This window comes from Lepidochelys kempii, chromosome 8, assembly GCF_965140265.1.
Source record: "Lepidochelys kempii isolate rLepKem1 chromosome 8, rLepKem1.hap2, whole genome shotgun sequence".
Taxonomy (NCBI): Eukaryota; Metazoa; Chordata; order Testudines; family Cheloniidae; genus Lepidochelys; species Lepidochelys kempii.
In genome coordinates, this window is record NC_133263.1 from 22,128,957 (window position 1) to 22,154,076 (window position 25,120).

The 25,120-nt window shown below is 39.3% G+C and overlaps 1 protein-coding gene across 8 annotated transcripts in view; it reads right to left on the reverse strand.

Annotated features, from left to right (window-relative positions):
* Positions 1–1,385: 1,385 nt before the first annotated feature.
* The window catches only part of CSNK1A1 (casein kinase 1 alpha 1), a 52,205-nt gene continuing 28,470 nt past the window's right edge, over positions 1,386–25,120 (reverse strand). For 2 of the 8 annotated variants that reach the window (XM_073355835.1, XM_073355843.1), the window contains 9 exons: positions 24,104–24,243; positions 20,341–20,419; positions 19,243–19,317; positions 17,692–17,798; positions 16,584–16,732; positions 15,881–15,921; positions 10,581–12,495; positions 9,209–10,059; positions 1,386–2,878 (listed from right to left, as the gene is read on the reverse strand). In XM_073355835.1, the coding sequence (XP_073211936.1) occupies positions 15,884–15,921; positions 16,584–16,732; positions 17,692–17,798; positions 19,243–19,317; positions 20,341–20,419; positions 24,104–24,243 (588 nt within the window). In that variant the 3' untranslated portion in view covers positions 1,386–2,878; positions 9,209–10,059; positions 10,581–12,495; positions 15,881–15,883. Of the gene's footprint in view, positions 2,879–9,208; positions 10,060–10,580; positions 12,496–15,880; positions 15,922–16,578; positions 16,733–17,691; positions 17,799–19,242; positions 19,318–20,340; positions 20,420–24,103; positions 24,244–25,120 lie in introns of those variants that run through there. The other 6 variants (XM_073355840.1, XM_073355837.1, XM_073355836.1 and 3 more) reach the window with 6 other exon arrangements.

The window sequence follows — 25,120 nt, forward strand, 5'->3', positions numbered from 1 at the left end:
AGCCTGATGGCTGCAGGAGTGGGAAGTGCCTTCCAAAACAATGCCATACTGTCTGATGTGCATATGACAGCATCTCCCATGCTAGACTCACGTTTTCACATCAAACAAGAACCATATACACGTATTAAATAGTATCAATTAGCTTCCATCCTTTCCTGCACATGGAAGTAGCACAATTCTATGACTTTTGTAGATTAACAGGATCTCTTGACTCCACCAAATCCAGGTTTTCCTGATAGGTGAACAAGGCAGGCAGCTAGGAATGGATTTCACTTATAGTGCTACACAACTGCTGAATCCACCCCCCCACCATTAATAATCCATTACATACTCATTTGTAAACAGAACAAGATTATAGCTACACAGGAATCTCCCCCCCACAACTGTCGTATCTTCCCAAAACAGTAGCTGACAGTGGCTGTGATGGCATCTCCCCACAATTTTGGGGAGCTACATTTATGCAAGGAAATAGCATTGGTGGCCTATGAAGTTCAGATCAACTAATCCTTTCTGGAAACGTTACAGCTGTCCAGGAGGAGCTTACATTTCAGATCAGCGTCTTCCACTTGTACCAGTGTGTCTTACAGAAGTGGGACTTTCCATTCAGTTTAGATATACCTCAGAATACTCTGGTTTGTGCCTAGTTGTAAATTATGTACCTAGATGCTATGGCAACAGGTGCCTTTGAAATATGGCTGTTTCCATTACTGAGACTGGGATTTGTCAAATACTTAGAATTTCAAAGTTTCCTTTGGCAAAATATGAAGTAGAGGAATGCCACCTAGAACCTCACCACTACCCCAGCAGACTCCCCCAAAAATACATGAAAGAAATCAGTTCCCCATTCACTCTGGAAAATAGCTCTCTTAAGCATCCTCCCCCCCGGCTGCAAGAAACTGTCTTTACTCAAAGGCAAAGTTACAAAAGAAAAATGAAGCCCTTCATATACATAGACAGAAGCACTGAAAGTATATTTTGATATATTTGAGGTCTTCAACACTTTCAAACCCCTCGCCCATCCAAACAGATATTTACCCATGTTAACTATTGAAGTGGTGTTTATTAATATAGTTGCCAACTCACAAGACACAGGTTTCTCCGGATATGAATTTAACATCTTATCAGGAAAACTAGAATACAAGCCCACCCGCCTGCCACCCCCCATTAGGTTGCCCACTTTTTGGAACAGCAGTAGTCTGTTATAATTGCGATCTCAGTCTCTTTAGTAAGAGTGCACAGGATATATTGCAGACTTGGAATAGAGTTTTTCAAATTAAAAGATTTTTTCCAACAAGAAAAATATGCCCCCTGGCCAAAAAACTTTGCTATATGCATGGAAACAGTCTAAAAATGCTAACGTAAAAACACCATTTACACAATAGGCATCTGGCAGCATTTTCAGATTTTTTTAATTTATTCTGACATGCTATAAAGGAATAAATTACACTGTTAAAGAATTACCAGCAATAAAAGTACTTTTCTTTCAGCTGGGCTAAAGTAAGAGTGAGGAGGAAAGCCCAGGGCAGTAACCAATGTGAACACTGCACAGTGTGAGGCTGTCCAAGAACAAGAGTTAATTTGATTATATCCACTTCACAAGAACTTGAAAGAAAATGCCTTGGTTTAAAACCCTCCAAACACTTCCATTATAAATTTTCAAAACTAATCACCACAAGTCAGTTCAGCCAATGCAAGACAACGGCAACACTTGTGGGCTGCCAATACTGGGGTCTTCAAAAGATGCCAATCTCTTATTATAGAGGGCTGGGTATCAATGCAGCAGGTTATAAAAAATTGCAAGACTGCCCTTTCCCCTCAAGAAAAAAAAATTAAAAACGAAAGTGAGGAAGAATTACAATACTAAATCTAAAATGATTTAGAAAGAAAAATGACTTTTTGCTTAACAAATGGCCTTGAAATTGCCTGTTTAAAAAGAACTGGGGTGGTGTTGATTTCTTTAGACTGAATTAACAAGGCAAATTTAAAAAAAAAATTTCCTTACAGAAAGTTTTTAGTTTTTAATGAACTTGTAAACAAAAAAGCTCCCGTTTCAAAATAAAAACAAAATCCCAGATCATATAGATGTTTACAGTGATTACATTTATCTAAGCAACTTACATACAGGTTGAGTTGTAAGATGTTAACTAAATTTCTGTGACAAATATGCTGTTTTTCCTTTTATACCAAGAACATTATAGAGTTAATGCAGAGTCCTAAAGATTATCTAGTAGTCGCTAAGTTTCTCTTAAGTCTTCACTTTAGATGCTGTTATTTCTAGCACAGGTAAGCAGGCAGAGTCTTTCATACGCTTAAAAACTGGAATCTTTGGTTACTACCATGTCAGCTGGCTTGGTATGTTGCACATAGAAGCCAACAATTTTAAGAATGTTTTAAGTGTACAACTTTCAAAACCCAGGGAGGAATAACCAGAAAGAGTGCACAGTTGTGAGCATTTACAATTATCACAACTGTTGCTGAAGACTGTTCATGCCATTCTTCCAAAACAATGAGATCTCATAAGCAGTGTAGTTCAAAGTAAAAAGGTAACAAAAATTGGCATATGCACAATTTTCTCCACCATTTTGTGTCAACCATTTAGTTAACTTTTCCACTTGAAAAAATGCAATAGAAAACTGGACACCATGTTTCACTATCTCAGTAATTCACAATTACAGCTGCTGCTACAACTCAAAGTGCAGCATCACCAGTACTGCCCAGAGCCAGTTTATACTGAAATTAAGTTCTTTACACCAAGTAAATGGTTGCCCACAACCACTGGCAAGTGTACGTATGAACTAAAATTTCTAGGATTTGGGGAGTGACAAGTCCTGCTCCGATCTGCTCTGCTTTGTTTGTTCCTCTCTTCATGCTCAGAAACCTGTAAGATAAACAAAGGCAACTTACTGATATTTGAAAAGAAAAACGGAACAGCCTCCGGGATGGCAGGGTTAAACACAAATAATTATGGTCATTTACAGAGGAAAATGTTGTTCCATTTTAGAACGGTATGGTCCCTGCTTTCCTTTTCTAAAGCTAAACGTGGTTTGACTGATCACTGTTCCGAACCAACATCGCATGCTTATAAATTTATAGCAACAGTACACATATGCACTAACTAGATGCAAAGTCCTTCAAATGGCCATTCAGTTTGGCAGCCAGCCATAGAATTTAAGAACAAGATGTGTTCTTGCCACTAGGAAGCAGGGTGTAATTTCACAGAGTTGTTTTCTACTTGTCTGTAATGCTGTGTGTGTGTGTGCGTGTGTGTATTTTGCAGAATGTCCCCACCGGTCACCTGATGACAGTCTCTCGGAGGAGCATCAAGTGGCAGGAAGCAGATTTGATCCCGTTCTTTGGGGCCAGCCGGATTAGAACCGTTTTGGAACTGTGCAGAAATACTTTAAAATGCCTTTTCACTCCATGAAGCAACTATCAGCTGGTTTGCTTCAGATCCTTATTTTAAAAAGGCACATTGTGATGTGTTTGGAGGGAGCCACTGCTTTGGCTGGGCACCAGTTACTTTTACAGATCCTTCAGGGCTCCATTTAAGCCCTTTGTAGTTGTCTACTTATAATGGCGCGACTGGAAATGCTCAGGTTTAAGAATTGTAGGCAGGCCCCAGACTTTAAGGAACACGGTAGACTGAAGTGTTGTAGTGAGATGTTCACAAATCAAGGTGCATTTTGTTTATGAATGTCTCTGGCCATCTGATAGTTTCCTATCCCCAATTCATTTGAGAGCAGTTACTGGAAAACTGAAATTCTGTTCTCAAACAGATGCAGCCATTAGATCATTTACCACACAAGAAATCTTCAATCAAATCACCCCCATGAGGTCATTTTGATACCCCAAAACCTTTAAAAGGTGACCAGTATTTTAAAATTGGACTTGCGGCCATTGCTATTTCATGAGGGATAAAAGCCTGAAAGGTTGTTCATTTTTGTTTTTGAACTTAGAAATGCCTGACTTTTTTTGGAGGGAAGTCTGAACACTAATGACTTACTGAAGGGACTAGAATGCTGAAACTAGCAAATTTTCTTTAACCAGAGTCAATCATTGAACAGATTTTAAAAAAGAATTTTAAAACCAGCGATTAAAAAAAAATCCCTTTCCTTTAACGGCTCAGCTTTTAGCTCTTGTGATGTCACCATTTCACTAGTTCTGTAGTCAGAGAGCCTTCCAGAATACACAGCACTTAGATTTCTAATGGAAACAAGCAAAAACACTTTATGATCTGTAAAGAAAACTGAACTTCAATTAAAGAAGCCAAAACGGATTAGAGTCAAAGATTCTTTTCTTCTTTGCAACTCATCTTTAATATGCCTTATCCAAATGACTGCAGCTGTATGTTTTTAGTTGAAAGATAAAGGCCCATCTGACATGCTTTGTCCCAAATCATTACCCAGCTTCAGACTATTCAGACTATTTTACCAGCCTATCAGAATGTGAAGTACACTGCACCTAATTTGGAAAGCATTTAAAACGCTCAGCATTTACACCACCTTCTTTTAAGCACCCTCATTAAAAGCTGCAGGAAAAACTACCATTGTGCAGTCTGCATTTTTGCTGTGTGGCTGTGTTCTTCTGTTGTGATAAGCCTTCGCCAATTTGACAAACACTTCCTACAGTCTCAGGACTGGTTACACAGATACTGGGGCTGTACTTTGGGATGTCACGCTGATAAGACTGGCAACCACAATCTGGTATGTACACTTCCCCCCTGCATTCTGGTCACAATACCATCCAACACTAGTGCCATTTTGCCGTATCATTTGTTCAGGTGCCTCTATTACTACACACCTACCACTGTTATAGGTTCACTGCATTTTGGAAGTTCTTATGCTCAGGAAATCAAACATCTTTAGAGCTTTTATCAACTCTCCATCACAGATACTCAATGTACAAGATAACACGAACAGCATGATATAAAGAAATGATTTATGGGAGATAGTGGATGAAACAAAAGGAAACAAAATGCAATAATCACATGAATCTCCTGTGTTCTGTATTACTGTTAAGCAAGGCAGGATACTCTACATCAGTGACCAAACTGTGGCCTGTGGACCACTAAATTGGCTAGTCTTGTGACAACAGTTCTTTGTTTCCAGTTGTCAAGCTGCACTAAGGACAATCAGTAGTACATGTCTTTTAAAATGAGAGAGGGGAGGAGTCAGAGCGTAAGTTTGGGAATCTTCCTAAATGCTAATAGCCTTTCGGGAACCATGGGACCAGAACGAGATTCACTAGTTTGTGAGTTTACGGTAAGGAAAGCAATCTAAAAATGACACATTCAGTAGATTTGCTGTGTATGCTTGAGTCTCATCTCTGAAAAAAGCAGCCAGTTTATAGTGATCAGCACTGCGGAGTCCATACAGCTATGGCATGATGAGCTGGGGTCTTCCGTGTCATGAAAAACCCCCATCAAAGATCAAATTGCAGATTACTGGGGATGATAAGATGCGAATTTGAGCAGGTTTTTTTTGCATTTCTGGTGTTAGTAGCTAGAAAACATCTCACTAAATAACAGAACAAGTTTTATTTGAATCTGGGAAAATATGAAAGGAAACAAAAGCACACTTTTACACTGCCACTTTTGCCTAATATCAGAATTTGCTCAATTAGGTCTTAGGTACTGCCATGATCTATGAACAGCATGCCGTGTTTTGGATACAAGTACTACCAACATTAAACACCAAGGGAAAATACTGTTGCCATTTCTTGGCCTTCTTAGGCTTTAACGTCAGACGTTCTACCAGTTTGTAATATTTTAATTGACAAGAGACGCTTTCACGTTTAAAAGCTGTTTTTTTTCAGATAATTTTTGCCTCCACTTCCTGGAGGAAAGCCCAGAGTGGATGCAGTGCTCTGACAAACGAGCACAGCAGCACTTATCCAGGATACAGCGTCCTGGTACTGTAACGAACCAGCCCTCATGCTGCCTCTCCTCTGTATTGCTGATGGAGGACTGTGGGATTAACAAAGTGAGGAAGCAGATGGGAGCATCCCCACCACAGAAGACACAAGAGACAGGTCTCATGCTGTGGAATCCATGAACCTCCTTAATGCTTTCCTCTAGCAATCCTGAACATACAAGAAGTGTTAGAGGAACTACTGGGGAGGGAGCAAGAAGAAGAAAAGATTACAGAGTAGGTGCTCCCACCACACAAAGAGGATCCATTTCTTGGTTCTGGTAACTGTCCAGTCCTTGGATGAAATGGGAGAATTGGGACAATCATAGAATACCAGGGTTGGAAGGGACCTCAGGAGGTCATCTAGTCCAACCCCCTACTCAAAGCAGGACCAATCCCCAATTTTTGCCCCAGATCCCAAATGGCCCCCTCAAAGATTGAACTCTCAACCCTGGGTTTAGCAGACCAATGCTCAAACCACTGAGCTATCCCTCCCCACAATGTCTTCCCACAAAAGCATGTCCCAACAGTTTGTTGAGACCCTGCGGTCTACTACCTTTCTCTGCATAGAGCAGTGTAAGTGGCTTTCAGATGAGAAGGTTTCCCGGCTTCCCTCTTAGCTGACTACGGTTTTACTTTATAGCCCTAGGACTGACCATCACAAGCTAACAATTAATTAATCATGATTAATCGCACTGTTAAACAATAGAATACCATTTATTTAAATTTTTGGATGTTTTCTACATTTTCTAATATATTAATTTCAATTACAACACAGAATACAAAGTGTACAGAGCTTATATTTATTTTTGATTAGAAGTATTTGCACTGTAAAATATCAAAATAGTATTTTTCAATTCACCTAACAGAAGTACTGTAGTGTGATCTCGATCTTGAAAGTTGAACTTACAGATGTAGGACTATGTACAAAAAAACCTGCATTTAAAAAAAAAAATTTTAGAGCCTGCAAGTCCACTCAGTCCACTTCTTGTTCAGCCAATTGGTCAGATAAATAAGTCTATTAACATCTGCAGGAGATAATGCTGCCCGCTTCTTGTTTACATCACCTGAAAGTGAGAACAGGCGTTCTCATGTCACTTTTGTAGCTGGTGTTGCAAAATATTTACATGCCAGGTGCGCTAAAAGATTCGTATGTCCCTTCATGCTTCAACCACCATTCCAGAGGATGTGTCCATGCTGATGACAGGTCCTGCTCGATAACAATCCAAAGCAGTGCAGACCAACATTCATTTTCATTGTTTGAGTCAGATGCCACAAGCAGAAAGTTGATTTTCTTTTTTGGTGATTCAGGTTCTGTAGTTTCTGCATTGAAGTGTTGCTCTTTTAAGACTTCTGAAAGCATGCTCCAAACCTTGACCCTCAGATTTTGGAAGGCACTTCAGATTCTTAAACCTTGGGTCCAGAGCTGTAGCTATTTTAGAAATCTCATATTGGTAACTTGTGTTTTCTGAAATCTGTTCTGAAAGTGTTCTTAAAATGAACATGTGCTGGGTCATCATCCGAGACTGCTATAACATGAAATATGGCAGAATGTGGGTAAAACAGAGCAGGGGACATTGAACTCCTCGGGGGGGGGGGGGGGGGGAGAGAACTGTGCCAAATTTAATTAAAACAAGTGTCATCAGTATGGAAGCATGTCCTCTGGAACGTTGGCCAAAGCATGAAGGGGCATACAAATGTTTAGCTTATCTGGCACGTAAATACCTTGCAATGCCGGGTACAAAAGTGTCATGCAAAAGCTTGTTCTCACTTTCTGGTGACACTAAATAAGAGAGCAGCATTATCTCCCGTAAATGTAAACAAACCAGTTTGTCTTAGCGGTTGGCTGAACAAGAAGTAGGACTGAGTGGACTTGTGGGCTCTGAAGTTTTACATTGTTTTGTTTGAGTGCAGTTATGTAAAAAACCAAAAATCTACATTTGTAAGTTGCACTTTTACAACAAAGGCTGCACTACCGTACTTGTATGAGGTGAACTGAAAAATACTATTTTTGTTTATCATTTTTAAAGTGCAAATATTTGTAATCAAAATCAGTGCATATTTTGATTACAACACAATACGATATATATGAGAATGTACAAAAACATCCAAAATATTTAATAAATTTCAATTGGTATTCTATTGTTTAACAGTGCAATTAATTTGAGTTAATTGCGATTAATCAACAGTCCTAATACATATACACACACATTTATTTATGCAATTTTAGTTTAATAGTTTCAGATTAAGCAATATCATTCACTGTTTTCTAGCATACTGAAAATGTACAATTATTTACTGGATAATTAACTTTTGCCCATAATTTGAATCATGCTGCATTAGGACAGCAGCTGGAATTTAAACACAGAAAACAGCATTTTTATTCAACAAAACTTTGCTTATCAAAACATATTTCACATTTACAACTAAATGATTTAGGAAACAGGGATTAACTGCGTTTAGCAGTGATTAAATTATTTCAGGTCAGCTCCTGTTACTTTCACTTTGGCACATTTGCCCAGGCTGAAGTTCCTTTTCGCATAAGTCTCTTGAACATGAGAGAGTCTCCTACATTTCTTAGGCCCTCCTTCAAACTTTTAGATTTCATCCCTTCCCCTCGTTTTTATTCATAGACTAGAAGAGGGACTAGCTTTCCTGCTTTTTCGACTCCTAATTGATTTCTCAAATTTGAATTAGTTCAAATAAAGCAAATATTCACTGTGCCTGCAGAAGAGGCTACTGCTGTCAAAAGCAGGTTTAGCACTTCAAAAAACTCTGGTTCCAGGTGCTTAACTAGTGACAGCCACCAGTTCAGTGGTAGGACTTTGTTTAAATCATTAGCAAACGTGTATGGCTTGAATGGTTTACCACCAGCCCTGAAATTTATTGTGGTTGGCATGACTGATGAGTGATTATTAGATGCCAGTAGTATAGTAGCACCTTCAGCAGTTAAAGCATCTACCCTGGTGCTTTGCATTGACAATATTGACAAGAAAAGGAGATGAGTAAATGATTGATCCATCTGCTTCCTTACTGCCTGCAATTTAAAATTTGTTGTTAATTATTTCCTTTCCTCAATGTCTCCTGATGTTCCTTTCTAAATTTCAACAGCATCAGCAATACAGCAATCTTTCTGCAGTTTATCCAAAGCTACAGAAAGTGGTTTCAGTATATGCAGCATGTATTCTACATTTCTCTTCAGTCTGATGTTGACTACTTCAGCTGTGATAGTTCCATCTATTTTGCCAACAATTTGCTTCACAAATAGTCATCAAAACAGGTCAGTTCTTAATAAATACCTCAAAAGTCAACTACTAATCCCATTGTACATATTGGGTGAGAATTGGTTTGGATCCTCCTCCTCTCTGCAGCAAAGCTGAAGTGGTTGTTAGGGAATTATTTTGAAATTTCAACATTTTTATTTATTCCTGGAGGTGAACTTCGGCTAAAAGATTAATCAAATGAGCACTGCAACCCCAAGTTTTAGGGTCCCTTCATTATTTTCTTCTGGATATCTTCTCATCTTTGCTACATTTGCAGCATTGTCTCTGATGCTACACACTTTAATTTTTGTTCAACTTGTTATAGCTTTTACTGCTACTGATAAGTATTCTGCTACGTGGATATTTCCTGATGTATCAATTGTTCTTGTAAGATAGACAACCCCATCTTCTGTTGTCACACAAGCACAGATTATTGGATCATTGTGTACGTTGCTCCACTCATCAAGACTCAGATTAATGAAATTTCCCGTAAATTTTTTTTGCACACAGTGTTCAATTTCATTCTCACACTCTGTGTCCAGTAACTTTCCAGCATGGTCTGCTCTGCCAGTAGTGTGTAGCCTCATCATAACGACTGCGCCACATCAATGAAATGTTTGCTCTGAACAAGACGAAAGGGAGAATTTGTTGCATAAATGAACCAAGCAATCTTGTCACCAAAGGAGTCTGGTTGGAATGGGCTGATCCTGATTACTAACGCATCCATGGTTTTACTGGATAATGAAGAAAGTCTTTTCTTGATTCAGGTAATTTACTGTCGGACACATATTTAGTTGCGGCAATCTAGTGGTACCGGCAGATGATGACTCTGAAGTTGTAAACACTGCAGACAGATGTTCATAAACCCTTATTGTCTAAGATGGACCCTGAAACAAAATGGTAAACGTCACTAATTAAGCATTACTCAGTGTTGCTTATAATAAAGTATATATAAAACACATGAAACACGCATCCTACTGGACCTGTTTGTTCCACTGTTTAAATAATTTATTCCGAACCTAGTTTTATTGGAAAAAAGTCATGAGAATTATCCAATTCTATTAAAAAACCCTCATTTCTAGAAACATACCAGACAGCGTGAAAATAAAAACCCCTTTAAATGTTAAAAATTCATAAATGCCTAATCAAACTCTACTTTTGTTTGATTATACTGCGCAATAAAAAAGTCATTTCAGAAGTCCACCAGTAACAGTAAAAATGGAATCGATAAATATTCCCACAACAAATTAATATACCAATTATATTGTGAACACAAAAACTTTGAAGTTGGTAAGTAAATAATCTACCCAAAACACTGGTGTGTGATAATAAGCTAAGTTATCATTCACTAACATAGTAAGACATGGTAGGCAGTCCATAAGAATGGTGGAAAAATAAGTTTACTAACCAGATAATCCAGATTGTTCAGATATGTCCACATCATCTTCAAAATCATTGCCTTCTGAAGAGCATTTTGCATCATGCTTCATTCTGACAACCAGACCTTGCATCTCTGTTGTGCTGCTTACATTTAGCATATGATGTTCCTTTTATACCCAGGAGGTACAATTTTTGTTTGTTTTGTAAATATGACTCGCAGCCATGGCAGGTCTCTTTCCTCCTCTATTCCCAAGTGTTGAAATGAACAGAGAAGGAGTTCTCAGGATAAATGTTTTGGTGGCCGCGCTATGAGGCCACCAACTTTTGCTGGTGGCTACTCATATTTTTTCCCTAAAATATTTGTAGGATGGAGCCTGAAATCTTGTGTCCAGATCCTGAAACGGACAGGGGATGGGGTCTGGGATGGAGCCCAAAGCCGTAGGGCTGGAGCCTGGTGCTGCACAGCCGGAGCCCGAAACATGGCCAGAGCCTTAGGCCCTGCCTCCCCAGGGCTGAAGCCCAAAGCCTGAGCCCCACTGCCCCTGGGAAGGTGAGGAACTCACTGGCTGCCTGCTCCTCCAGCGTTGTGCCCCAGGTTGTCACCGGAGGGGGGCAGGATCCAACCCCTACTGGCAGCCCTCCAACCAATACCAAGGCGGTGCATCCAGGAGCAACAGGGAGGGGCCGCTACTTTGCCACTCCTTCCCCCCCCACACTGTCCCCATCACGGCCCAGGAGGCTGTGGCCACAAGAAAAGCTCCGGTAGCTGCATGTGGCTACAATGGCTGCATTTGAAAAACACTGCGCTAGAGGCTGCACTCTGAAGAATGTTATCCCTTTTTCCCAGTGTCCTGTTTTCACTCCAGTGTTGCACCCTTCTGCTCCTTCTCCCTTGTTACAAAACTCCTCTACCCTGCCCCAGCCCCAGCCAAACAAAAGAATTAACAATCCAAGATATAAAACAGGAGGAGACCACCTCAAGGTGGGCTCAGTGGATGATCCTGATGAGATACAGGATATCTCCTGAAGTTAGAGGTCCAACATTTATGACGACTGCCAGGCTCTTGCACCAAGCAGTACAGCCTGTGGGTCTACCACAGGATCAAGCTATTACAGTACATGACCTATTACATCATTTATAAAGCTCAAAAGTTAGAATCGGGGAAAATATTTTATATAGAAAAGCATCCTTTAACTCAAAGTTTTTGATAGAGGCTCATGGATTCGGCATATGTATTTTTTATTTAAGTGTTAAGAGATTACAGCAAGTTTAAGCCTTAACATATTTTGGAGTAAATTCAAACTTCATTTTAAAACAGGTTTATTTTTAAAGAGAAAATTGTTTAAAAATTTAAAACCTAAAAATCCTATTTTTGTATTTTTTCAAAAAAAATTCACTCACCCATTTAGCAAGGAGAACCACAGAACAGTTCTTTTGCAGCTGTTTACTGAAACAAGTGACATGAATAACTGTCAAAGATTCTTTCCTTCGCTGTTTCCCTCAGTGAAGATTCAACTTGCAAATCAAGCTTTAAGAAACTGCATCAACTGCAGTAAGGGTTGAGCATTCAATCAGTCCAAAATAATTGGCCAGCTGACTTGGTCAAACATTATTAAAAAAATGGCAAGTATGGAAAACCACTAAAGCACTAATTTATCAGAATAGTAACAACAAAAAGGTAACACTTTATGGTCTTCAATAGGCTTAGCTTTAAACACTTGTGCCTAATTACGAAACAAAAGTTATTTAACTTAGAAAAATGTGAAGCACAATGAAAACATTCTAATAAATAGAATTACTACCTTTTTAGCAATGTGAATGTTATGCAAGAAAACCTCCGTGTAAGCTGGTCTCTCCTCAACAGAAGTTGGTCCAATAATAAATAATACGTCACTCACCTTTGTCCCTCTAATATCTTGGGACCAACAGGGCTACAACACCACTGCATACAAAAGTTATAAAAGAAAAATTAAACAGAAAACAAATAGCATATGTAAAAAGTGATTTTTTTAAATGCACATATGCTAGTGAGTAGCAGGCCAACTCTTCAAGCACCTGGCTTTTCATTTATCTTTTTCTTCAGCTTCAACTACTTCATCTATTCCTGCCACCAAATTCATCATTATCGCTTTCTTCTTCATCCGATGAATACTGAGTCAACTCTTAATCTGCCATTTTCTTCTCTAATATTAAATTGTGACACATGGTCACCAGCTTCCCAGCACTGGCGGTCTTCAGTCTATTTCTGGTTTCTGAATGGATGAGGATTCCCCAAACTGACAAGTTTTGTTCCGCACATGCAGTTGTACCGTCAGAATTGTTTGCACATTTGTATATGCTTTAAAATTTGCAACAGTCACTAAGAGGTCACAAACTGAATTGAATGTGTCACCAGAAAGGTCTTGGCTCTAGAAATGTGGATCAAGAAGGTAGGCAGCATTATGTGATCACTTGGCTTTTCCATGATACTGTTTTGTCTATTACCTTTCCTCTTCAGTTTTTGTAAGTGGGTTGTGTTCAGTATTCTCAAAAAATTTATCCATCAGCAACTCATTCTTACCATTAATGTTTAACTATAATTTTCCGTAGTCTGAATGGACTGAGCTATGGGGTACAAACAGTGAAATGAACTTTGAGCTTTATATTCAAGATATTGAGACTGTCAGCGCAGAGTACTCAGGGGCAGCACTTGGCCACCACTTTTTCCAACAGCTGTGTATTGAATGACCTTCTTGAATATTTGAAGATCTTGGAAACATTTAATAGAAGATGCCCATCGAGTATGACTATGCTTACTCTGTGTGGATGATACTGAGTCCTGTACTCAATAACTGAAGAATGGCTGTTTTTTCAAAAACTTGAAAATGCTTTTCACTTTTGACACATGATGAGAAATTGTCAGATCTCGCCAATGAAAAACTGCATCATATGGACAGCACATAAACAAAGAAGGTGTGGACACATTTATTAAAGCCCAAGCAGGTTTCATATTAGCCATGTTGTTGGTACAACCAAAATAACCTTCCCTGGAGCCAATTCATTGATTACATTACTACACTGGTCAACAATATATTGGGCTGTGTGGTGATTCTCAGTTGTGCACTGAAATGAGTAAAGCACTGTGGAGTTATCATGAAGTTGATGGAGCACTCTGACTATAGCCCCATTCATCAAATACTAGAGAGACACGTGAGGAACTTGCACAGTAAATACATCAATTTTTTCACATTGTCTGCTTTGGCATTCAGAAGACTCCCTATAAACTGTATCCTACTTGGTACTTTGTAAATAGGATGCAAGTTATGAAAAAATTCTAGCATATGAGGATTTTTGATGGTATGAAATGGTATATTGCCGGCATGAACACCTCTACCAAATGTAGTCAAGTTAGGTTTTTTCTGATCATGGCACATTTTATCCAAAAGCCTCTTAAAAACGATTATGAACATCTGAATACTTTCCAGGAGTAGGAGTTTTCAATGTTGAAGCAGGTGGAGTATCAAAATACTTATCAGAAGACTAAGAAGTTGAATTAGCTTCACTTTCACCCATATGACAGAAAATATCCCTGCATGCTTCTTGATGCTGCCAACGACAAAGTTGGAGTGCACAGAAGAAAAATTTTGATGCAGACCAGTTTTCCCTTTCTTGCTGTTTGACTGCAATAGTTTTGCTAGTAGCTGGACACATCATGAGAATTCATCAGAGTTTCTCCATTCTATCTACGTGTCATACTCAGGAGAACAGAACTTGCACTTCGCTTTAACGTTTTTTCCATGTTAATGTCTAGTAAAAAAGAAGTTTCCATACAAACGATTCTGGCTTTCCCCAACTCTGCATTATTTATGTCACTGTTGTTAATGTCTTCCTACTTCTGGAATGCTTTCCAGATTATGAAGTATCTCTTGTATTTCAACCAACCAGTAGCCAATTTATTCTCTATCTGCTGCTGTTCCGGAAGAATCCAGCGAAACAAAACGTTTTTGGGCATGCTGCCCTCTCCCTCCCGGGACCTTTACAGAATTCCAGATCAGATGAAAGGGAGAGACAGCTCTTCCTCCCTACAGCAAACACAATGGATTCATAGGTGGCAGCAGCAGGAGGAAGAACAGCAGGAAGGGAGAGGCCTTTACTGAGATGTGATATTAGAATCCACTCATTAGCACAGGACTTTTCAGATTATTGGCAAGGTTTGGTTGGGATTAACTGTGTGGGTATTATAAAGGAGATCTTTGTTGAGAGGGAACTAGTGGAAGTTTATTTACATGGGCATTTAATGTTGCTGTTTGCTTTGTTGAAGTAAGGAAAGGTGTGTGTGGGGGGTTAATAGCGGAGATTCTTTTCTTTGTTTTGGGAGAGGTTTAATGGCTGTGTAGCTTCTCTTTGTGTTGGGGAAGGAAGTTTAATGACTCCCTCCCCAACTCCAGAGTTAATTTCTTACGTTTGGTCAGTTTAGAGTAGACTGTAAGCTCTTCTGGGTAGGGACTATGTCTTAAATTTGTTTAATGTACTTTATAAACAGCCATGTACATTGATGGCCTGGTATACAAATAAAAGAAAAATACACAGAGAGTATTTGTTCTACAAGGTTCTAACCAGTCAAGATGCTCAATTTTCACCTTCCAACCCTCCCACCCACCTCCCGCAAACAGGTGGCATTAGCATGTAGTAGAGTGAGCAACCAATACGCTCAAGTTGGCTAGCTAACTTGTGGCATCATGGTTTTGCTGCAATCAAAAAGGTAGGATGCCAGCTACATCAGACTATTCTTGCTGGAATACTTGATAGTGGTTAAGTAGGCCTTCAACTGATTGGCTTGCCAAGTGCAGCACTGACCTCAAAAACAAGTTTTAATATCCCAGAATGGTCTACCAGTAAGAGAATGCTGGAAGTCAGAATTGTGCAGTGGATTTCACAACACTTCCCTGCATTATTAGTCTTAAAACTTAACCTGCTAGTTTACTGACTTCACACCTAGATTCACTGTAGGTTAAATTCTAACCAGGCATTATCCAAGGTTTCTCTTTTATTTCAGCCATGCTTGGCACAAGGACCTGCTATAGTAGTAACTGTTACTGCATCAATGAAATATAATCTAATACAGCATATGCATTGTGAAGGTAAGATTGAAAATCATTTCCTTGCTCAAATAGCTGAGTTTTAAAAGCAGCTAGAAAACATATTCAAAGTAGTCCCTAGGGCTTTTCCAGAAGAATTCAACAGTGTTCAAAGTGAAGCATGTTTAGTCTCAAAAAGAAGTTTTGGACAGCAATTGCATCTGAACATTTCACAACATTTCCCCGCAAAATCATCATCTAAAAACTTACGTTTTATACCAAGAAGTCTAAAAACCAAGAATGTCCAGCCACTTTGAAATGAAAAAAGATGGAAAATTGTGACTTTCTGGGATAAAACCTTGAAGTACAACAGCAGTTCAAGATTATACCTAAATTTGAGCAAGACATTCCAGGCTTATTGGTCCTTTCCCTGGACTTTGGGCCAAGTGAGGCTGAATGCAGTATGTATTAACATTAGAGGAAGCCAAGTGATGAAACCATATCATTCACAGTTTTCCATTTTCACTGCTGGACAGATGCAGAGTGGAGAAAAACCCACAACACTCCTATAGCTGGAACAGAGCAGAACCCAAAGTCTCCAGATACTGGCCCTAGTTAATGAGGACTATCGCTGTAAAGTGTTAGGTCTAGGATTTTGGATTGTATCACTTATCACATTCCCAACACCAAGTCATTTTCTTGTTTTGGAAAAGGGGTTAATGCGGGAGCAAAAGATGCAGTGGTTAAAATGACCCAACATCCCCAAAAGAAATGATATGAAGAACAAGGACATTTTGGTTTAAAGTTAGTAGTCAAATTCTCCAAGGACGTCTTTTTTTTTTTTTTTTTTTTAAACAAACAGCCAAATGTGTGTTTTTAAACCACCTCCTTGATCTAACACTTAAATCACTGGCATTGTCCAATTTAGTGTTTAATTTTTTCCTGTAACGTCACTTGGTTCTTGGCTACTAACCTTTCATGTTACTCTTGGATTTGTCAGTTTGCTTGCCTGTGGGGGTTTGGGCCTGCTGCCCCTGCCCACTGGAAGAGGCGGCTTGCTGTGCTGCTTTCTGCTTTAACATTGTCCAGTCGAATGTGTAGTCATATTGGTGGTTCAGGGTCCTAGAAGACAGGGAAACACTTACTGCAACGTGACTACCTTACTGTGAATTTCAAGCCAGTCTGCTGAGAAATGAAGCTAGAAGTTAATCTTCAAAGCACTTTACAAAAAACAATTAAGAGCAGTGTACAAATGCTAAATATTACTAACTGAAAGGAATCCTTGGAGTAAGTCAAAGCCATTTGGTAATGTCTGCTTCCCTCATTCACACAGATATCTGCATCTGTAGAAGTACTTCTCAACAGCCCAGCTTCTCCTCCTGCCTGCACTGGAGTCATGATTCTTCCTTTATATTGTCTTATAGGAGAGATTTCTGGTGCTACAAATCATCCTACATGAATTTATAAGATTCCAAAGGGCTCAGATTATAGAGGGTCAACACCAACTTCCATTATTTAAAGGCACTTTATAGAGAAAACAGTTGGTCTTATGTTCTTGTTTGCTTCTTTACAGTGTAAAAAGTATTAATGGGTTTTAAAACACCATTCCCTCAAATAAACTTCCAGGACACCACCACCAGATCTATATGTAGCCCCAATCCTCACCGCACCCAAAAGCTTCCCATCGCTTCTTCTCGTGATCCAGATCCCATAATCCTCTTGCCACTGAGAGTTGCTGGAGATGGTGGGATGTTGGACAATTTCAGCCATTTTGGGGGTTGAGGATGAAGAGGAATCAAAGTCACTGATCTACGTCATCGCCAGGGCGGACCAGATCAAATAGAAAAGATCCTCTTCCTTCACAGCCAGTTTCATATTGTGCCACATTTCCTGGTTTTCTAAAGTTGTAGTTTGCATACTGTTTCTAATTTTAAATGATTTCTTGAAGTAAACTTAGAAGTTTCCCCATTCCAGGAATTTAAAAAGAAAAAAAACTCTAAAGAAGATTCATGAAGCAGTTATTGTTCATTTGAATGCTGATCCGATTAGATTTCTAAATTATGCTATATTTTTAGACTGACCTGAAAAGAATACGGAATAATTGCCTCAGATACATGTAATCCGGTGCCTCTTCAAAGCGAAGGCCACGACAGTAGTTCAGGTACATGGCAAATTCTGCAGGAAATCCCTGTAAGCAACAGCATTAGTCAAACTATGACCCGCAATGAGGAGCCATTTGTAAGGATTCAGAAATCAAAAAGCCATAGCCAATATTTAAAGGCAGAGTTTAAAAATGGATTTGGGTCTTAGGAGAAGTCAATAACTTAAGTCTCTGTTTTGGCCCCATTTTGCTCAGGATGCTCATCAGATCACTAGACACCCAAGAATATATTCCTTTTCCTGTCTTAATTCACAGGACCTTAATATGATGTATGCAACGTAAAAATAAAGACATATACAAACAGCAGCATTTAATTAAAACTGAAAATATACCAAATGCTTTATTCTTTTATACCTTTCCCCTTTTATTCTAGTTATGCTTAGTTCTTAAAAATCCTTTGCCCCAACAGAAGTGGTTACAGTTCTTCAGAAAACTCAGTTACTTGTACAGGCTATTTTGGGGGTATTCTAAGTAACAGAAGCTACTGCTTAATGCTCCTTGGGACCTAATCATGAAAAAGTCTACTTTGAGAACTGGCATCATAATGTGAATTTCTGCATAATAAGTGCTGCTTAAACGCCCTATTCTTAATAATAAAATAGTTATTTGCATAAACTAATGCTTTAGTGTTGTAAGAAAAAAAGCAAGAGGAGGGAGAATTCAGTGGCAGATACTTGTAAAATCTGTCATCTGTAGGAAGTAGAACTACTTTTCCAACATTCACTATACGGTGATTTGCAGGATTGCAGAGTTAGACCCAAGGGACTCTTGGAAGACACCTAACCAACAACATAACCTTACCCTGGAAATGGGTAAAAAGCAGGCATCTATGCCTTTGCTTTTGATGCCATGAGGTGCTGACATCTGCAGCCCTGGAGAGGGTACAGTGAGCTGGTCCTTTGAAATCCCAGATGACAGCATTGGATAATTGTTTTTCTGCAGTCAGGCCTCTCAAGTGGGATTCCACAGGGGTCCATTCTATTGCTTCTTCTACTCAACAGGTATAGGAGACTATTAGGAAACACAGGCTGCTGAGTGTTCCCTCACAGCACTGGATGAGAGACCTCTGTAGCTTCATCTCATCCAATCTTTCCCGTGATGCAAGTATTCTATTTGTACCTCAATGAAATACTTTGAGAAGAATTTGGACGACACTCAACCCAGATAAACCTGACTGAGCGTTTACATGGTGAGAGCAAGAAGAATTGGCAAAAGTGAAGATTTATATTGTTCAGACCCCCCAAACCGAGGCTATGCCTGCCTTATTTATATTTGCAAATTAAGGATCTTGTTAGATTGCCAGCTGCACCTGCTGTTCAAGTAGCAATGGCTAGCAGGAGAATTCAAGTGAATAGAGAATGCAGTTTATTTAAAGTGCTTTGACCATGTGTCCAACGCACTGGACATGTCCTTTGAGTCTCTACGGAATGATGTCATGCGGTGAAATAAAATTATTTCCATTTACTCTTACCTTACACAAAACCTCAACAGGAGTGGACATCTTCTTTTCACTAATCTTTTCATACTTTTGCTTCTTTGTTGCAGCCTGTGGAACATGTGGGTCACAATATAAAAAGATGTTGTGCAACACTGGATTAACAAGGACAGTAGCAAAAAATAAAAATCAAACTGACAGGGAAAGCCCTTTGTCAACCAGAAGTTTTTTTTATGTGAAATCTCCAAGTCCCACATACTTATTGCACAGGGAATGAAGGTCAATCTGGTATTAAGATTTGGACACAGTTTAATACCATTTATTGCAGTCTAAGGCTTCCATCACATGGCACAACTCGTGTCTTTCTAGCTGCTGCTTTTGTCCACTCAGACCCTACTTGAATATCCATTTGCAAAAGTTCCATTAATTCCAATTTCTGAACTCCATTCAACTGCTGCCTCTACTTTTTAGTGAGAAACCATTACATTAGATTGCAGCTGGAAAGTTCTAGCATTTTACCATCAGATTGCCTGTTTAAAAACTTACTGGTTGTGCAGCTATAACGCCCCCTGAACAGCACAATTCCCATATGGGAAAGAAAACTAAAATACAGTAAAGAATAAGTCTACACTATTCAAATCACAAATTCACCATGCTTTTACATGATGACCTCATGTTCTGACATAGGGTAATGCAAATGCACACCTAAGTTAAGCTTTGCGTATGTTTCAATTAAGATAGCCATTCAGCTAACCCACAAACGAGACTTAAATTCTCTTTTTAAAGTTATACTTTCATATCCTACATAGTTACTGAGACTATTAAAATAATCTTTTATATCTATGTCTCCCTTTCCAAAATGACCTCAGCCTTGGATAGGAAGAGTACTTTTGCAAGGCTGATGTAAGCCACTGTTTAGCATAAATTTAAAAAGTGAAACAATACACACATTTTGCATACTGCATGAGTAAAAGCAGAGGCCTTCTCCTGTCACATCCAGTAAAACTAAACTTGGAAAAGAGCTCTGAGTTAGAACTGCACAGATCATTTTATGCAGGCTAGTAGTCAAGAGCATCCATTACCAGCTCTTACATGTTTAGAGTCTACAGTAAGACTGCAGACTGCATGGCCTACCTTTAATCCTTGCCAAGGCAGGCTGGTTCTGTTAAAATACATCAATACATAGCCTAGAGACTCCATATCATCTCGACGACTGTAGAGAAAAAAAGACAATCTTAAAAACTGCAAATGTTATCAGAACATTAAGATTGCACCATTTAGTGTTCATAAGAATCCTTAAACTAGAAACAGTCTCATGTTTGTTCAAACTATTTCTAACAATGACACAAGGAATCAATGAGCAAAACGGAGAAAAATCTGGGATTAAGCTATGTTTCTCTACAAGTCATTTTAGAGATACTGAAATTTAGGGAAAACATGTAACAATCAGTCTGAAGGCTCCAATGTTACTTAGTTTTTCAAAGCAAGGAAAGTGACTTTCCCATTCAGCTCCTATTGACATTAGTTGCAGTTGTGACTAAACAGCTGCACATCTATGAAAATTTGTTCCCATGGAACTCCAGAAAGCCAAAGTGAAAAATTTGATAACCACAGATGCATTAACTCCTTTTAAGGCCCAGTCAACACTTGATATTCAGGTCCACAAACCTAAATCAGGAGTCTGTAAAATCCACACGAGACTGACGTAGTTATGACGACGTAACAGCCAGTGATGTCAACAGAAGAATGCTTCCATCGACCTAATTATGGTCACGTGGGGACAAAATCCCTAATACTCCTTTCCAACAGAGCTATGCCAGTATAGTCTCTGGAGTGTACACACACCTTAAGTAACTCGGGCAGGAAACGGATTTGAATTAGTGCTATTTTAAGAGACTTCTATAGTCTTCCTTATTTACATCTTTGACCTACTTAAAACAGTTTTTCCTTGAACTCTGCTTTTATTATGGGGCTTACTGTAGATTCTGATGTTCAGTTATATCACCATATTTAGACAGGGAGCAGATGTGACTTCTATATTTAAAACACACTTTTAAACCATCAAAAAAGGGGGAAAAAAATGTAAGAGGAAGCTCCAGTGCTATTTGCAGACTGTATTAAGAGCCTGCTGCTGAAACATTGTTTCCACTAGACATGCTCCAGCACCAGTAAGCCGCCTCAGACCGTATCACACCAAACATGCTCCACAGATAACATTTTCCTGAATCATTCTTCTGTGTGAGTATTTAAAGACAGGTGCAATCCACTGCAGTGAGGAGGTATCTACTCCACCAGTCTTCCTTCTTGGCAATGTCCTCTCTGCAATGGCAGGGAAGGCCTCTGCCCTTCTATATGCCAGCCTGCTGATGCTGCCTATTTAACATGGTCTGAACCAACTAGTTTTGTGTGTCTACCCACAAACCCCAGTTCATCAAACACACCTCCTGCCAGGCTGTTATTCTGCAGGTAAGCTAGATGTTATTCTGCAGGTAAGCTAGATGTTATTCTGCAGGTAAGCTAGATGTTATTCTGCAGGTAAGCTAGATGGAAATGGGTTCCCTCCTTCCGCCTACTAGGGGTTAAAGGGAGAGGGGAGATGAGAGAAAGCTTTTTTTTTGGGGGGGGAAGGAATTTATTTAATGAGACTGTAGTGAAGGAGCATCTACATAAGTAGATTCCAAAAGAATCCACATGTGCATGTAAGACAACCCTGCCCTGCAGAGCTTACTACCTGAGAGAATACTCAGTGAATGTACTTACAAGGTAGGATGGAAAAAATGCGGGTGACAGCAGTCAGACTGTGCAGTTTCCTAGACCACAGTGTGCAAAATGTGCTGGTTCTGAAATCATTTGTGTTTTCCATTTTAAAATAAGCACTAGCAAAGCCCAGTGACCTCATGCATAGACATGATGTGCCTAAGAGCTTATATAGGGGTGGTGGCAGTAGGACTCTGGGGGAGTTTTCTCTGAGCCCAGGCAGTGAGGGGGCAGCATGCACCTTCTCTGTAATTTGTTTTAAATGGATTTTTCAATGCCATAGCTGTACAGTATGAAGCCTGGAATTGACAGTCTTGTACTGACATTTCCTAATAAAGGCTTCATTAGAATCCAAACGCATGTAAGTGGACTCCAGGATATCTGGCTTGTAAAGGATGAGATGATATCACCTTCTGTTATACTAGGTATTTATGTTACTTCAGTAACAGCTGTCACTACACTTGACAGAGCAAACCCTGCGGTAGTCTCAATTTAGTACTGTAACTGATGAAGGGTTCTGCTGTCAAGTTTCAGGTCTCCTCCACCTTCACATGATTTACAGCAGAGGATCACTTAGTGACCTCACTACTGGCTTAGTCTGAATGTTTTAGTAATTCTTAGAGAGGGGTAAAAGAAAGTTTACCATTAAACTAGAATTCCAAATACCAAAATAGAGGATGGGAGAGCTGCCAGACAAACTACTAAAAATAGCCGCAAAGAATGCATAGTCCTTTTTATGATCACTGCCTCTACCTTCAGATCCTGGCTTATCCAAATCTACTTGGGATGCAATGTATCAAAACCTGCGTTAAGAGCATGTGTTCACATCAGAAGTTCTAATGCCCACATTCTCTATTTGCCCCACATGTCTAAGATGTTAGAAAATTGTCTTGAGAAGAACCACCATATTTAAATTGCTATTCATGCCAACTGCTACACAAAAAAAGCCATAGAGGAAGGAGGTCAATATGGAAACATATGGACCTTTCCTAAAGTCTATGGTACTAAGCCCTTCCCACATGCTCTGAATAGTCAGTTATAAGTTTTGTTACAACAGATGAGATAAAAATAGCTGCTCAAGCTATGTTTTAATAATGTTCAAGCTCTGACGACAGACCACAGGGAGCAAAAATTCAGGAAAGGCTAACTACTTCAGGATATGACCTATTATGGCTCTAAACTAAGTCCTGCAGCAGGACTGGGATCCCGCAGGACCCACTGAAATAACAGCAGGAGCAGGTAAAATGTACTTTGTTGTGGGTGGGGGTAAAAAGCAAACTGCGATAATCTGAGGGAAAAGATTAAAAAAAAATTTAAATAGAGGTTTTAACACTGAAATTTAAGCGAGGGATCAAAAGAGATTTGATGTCTATTATAACAGGAGTGAAGTATTTTTTTTTACATCGTTTAAGCAAGATTTGTTTCATTCTTTTAGTAGTAAACACTCTGAATTCTGTGTGTTCTTCTGAACAGTTAGAAGAGTGAGCACTCTCTCCACTTGATTTCTGGAGGAGTGGAGCTCACGCACACAGAGCGAGTGATGCACTCTGGCTCGAGGTGGTGCGAATCCACCCTTTTGATTAATGAATTTCAATATTTGCTTTGGAGAAGGTGGCTTGCTCTCACCCTTCTAGGAACAGGGATACTACCAGAACCACAGCCAAGTATACAAAAGACTAGAACAGAGGAGGAAAGCAGGGGTACCGTGATCCTCATAACCTAACAATTAATGACTGGGGGAAGACAAAGTAAAAATACCAGCACTGAAAGTCAGTACAAAAAGGCCCCTGAAGCCAGTTAAGAGTTTTTCCCATTACTGAAACAAAAAACTGGGCTATGGAAGTGGATCTTCCAAGACCTTTCAAAGTGACAACAACAAATGCCAGCACAATGAAAACAATTTGTGCTTTGAAATTTTATTCAGCACAAGTGTCTCTTCAGCCTGCAAGACTCACTCTTCAAGGAAGAAAATAAAGCACTTAATTAGCTTTCATACTCTGGCAGAAGCAGGCAGAAAGGTAAATATTTGCCAAGGGATGTGTTCACACATTTGAGTGAAAGTAGTTTAGAGACTTCTGAGTCTTATGAATGAGGTCAGCCATAGCCTTCAGGAGCACTGCAGTAATCCCCTTGAACTCACCTCTGCTCAATGCCAAGATGTGCATTGATACTGGCATATCGAGCTGTGCCAGTGAGATTTTTGTCTTCTCTGTATGGTATGTGTTGCCTTGTCCTGTTGTCCCGGTACTTTTTGGCCAAACCAAAGTCAATAAGGAATAACTTAAAAGAGAAATGAAAGTAGGTTATTTCTTCCAGATACAAGTATGTGGAAACCCCACCCAATATGTACTTCGTTTCATTAGGTCTGTAGTTAAACCAGAGGCAATAGTTTAAAGGAAGCAAAGTAACACTACAGTAAGTCTTACTTGCTCTAACAAGCAAACTCGACGTTTTAATATTCAGTTTTTTTAAGCCTTTCCTTTTCCAGGTGGGAGGGACTAGATTGTGCTACTCAACTCAAAGGTTTAGTCTTAAAACATACTTTACTACTGTTCTAATCTGTATTATACTAAGGTTATGTCTACACTGTCCTACAGTTTGGACTATAGGGGTGTGGACAGTGCGCACTGTAACTCCCTTGTACAGATGCTGTGGGTGTGAACTAAAAGGTTCTTACTTTGCATTCATGTAGTTCTCTTCAAAGAGGATTACATTAATGCACACTAAGAACCTTTTAGTTGGTGTCAGCAGTGGCCACACGGAGGCGTCACAGAAGAGCACCCTGACACGCATGGCTATTCACACCCCTGTAGTGCAAACTGTGGGGCAGTATAGGCAAGCCCTTACTCAAGATCTGTGATGTGATTATTAGTTAGGAAGGGAAAGGAAAATATGGTATGGCTATATGCATCACAAAAATGTTTTTATCTGAAGCAATTTTGCACTACATACATTTAGATATTCACTTAATGGCAGCTCAGCAACTTAAACCCTTCAATTGTTTTGATGGGCTAGCATTTGTGCATTTTAATAGTCAAAGATCATTTTGCATAGCATAAAAGGCCAACTTCAATAGCAATGAGATATATTGCTTTCAGCCATACACCCATATTTTTAAGCTACTGATTAGAAGTCAGCAAGCTAAGCACCACAGAAG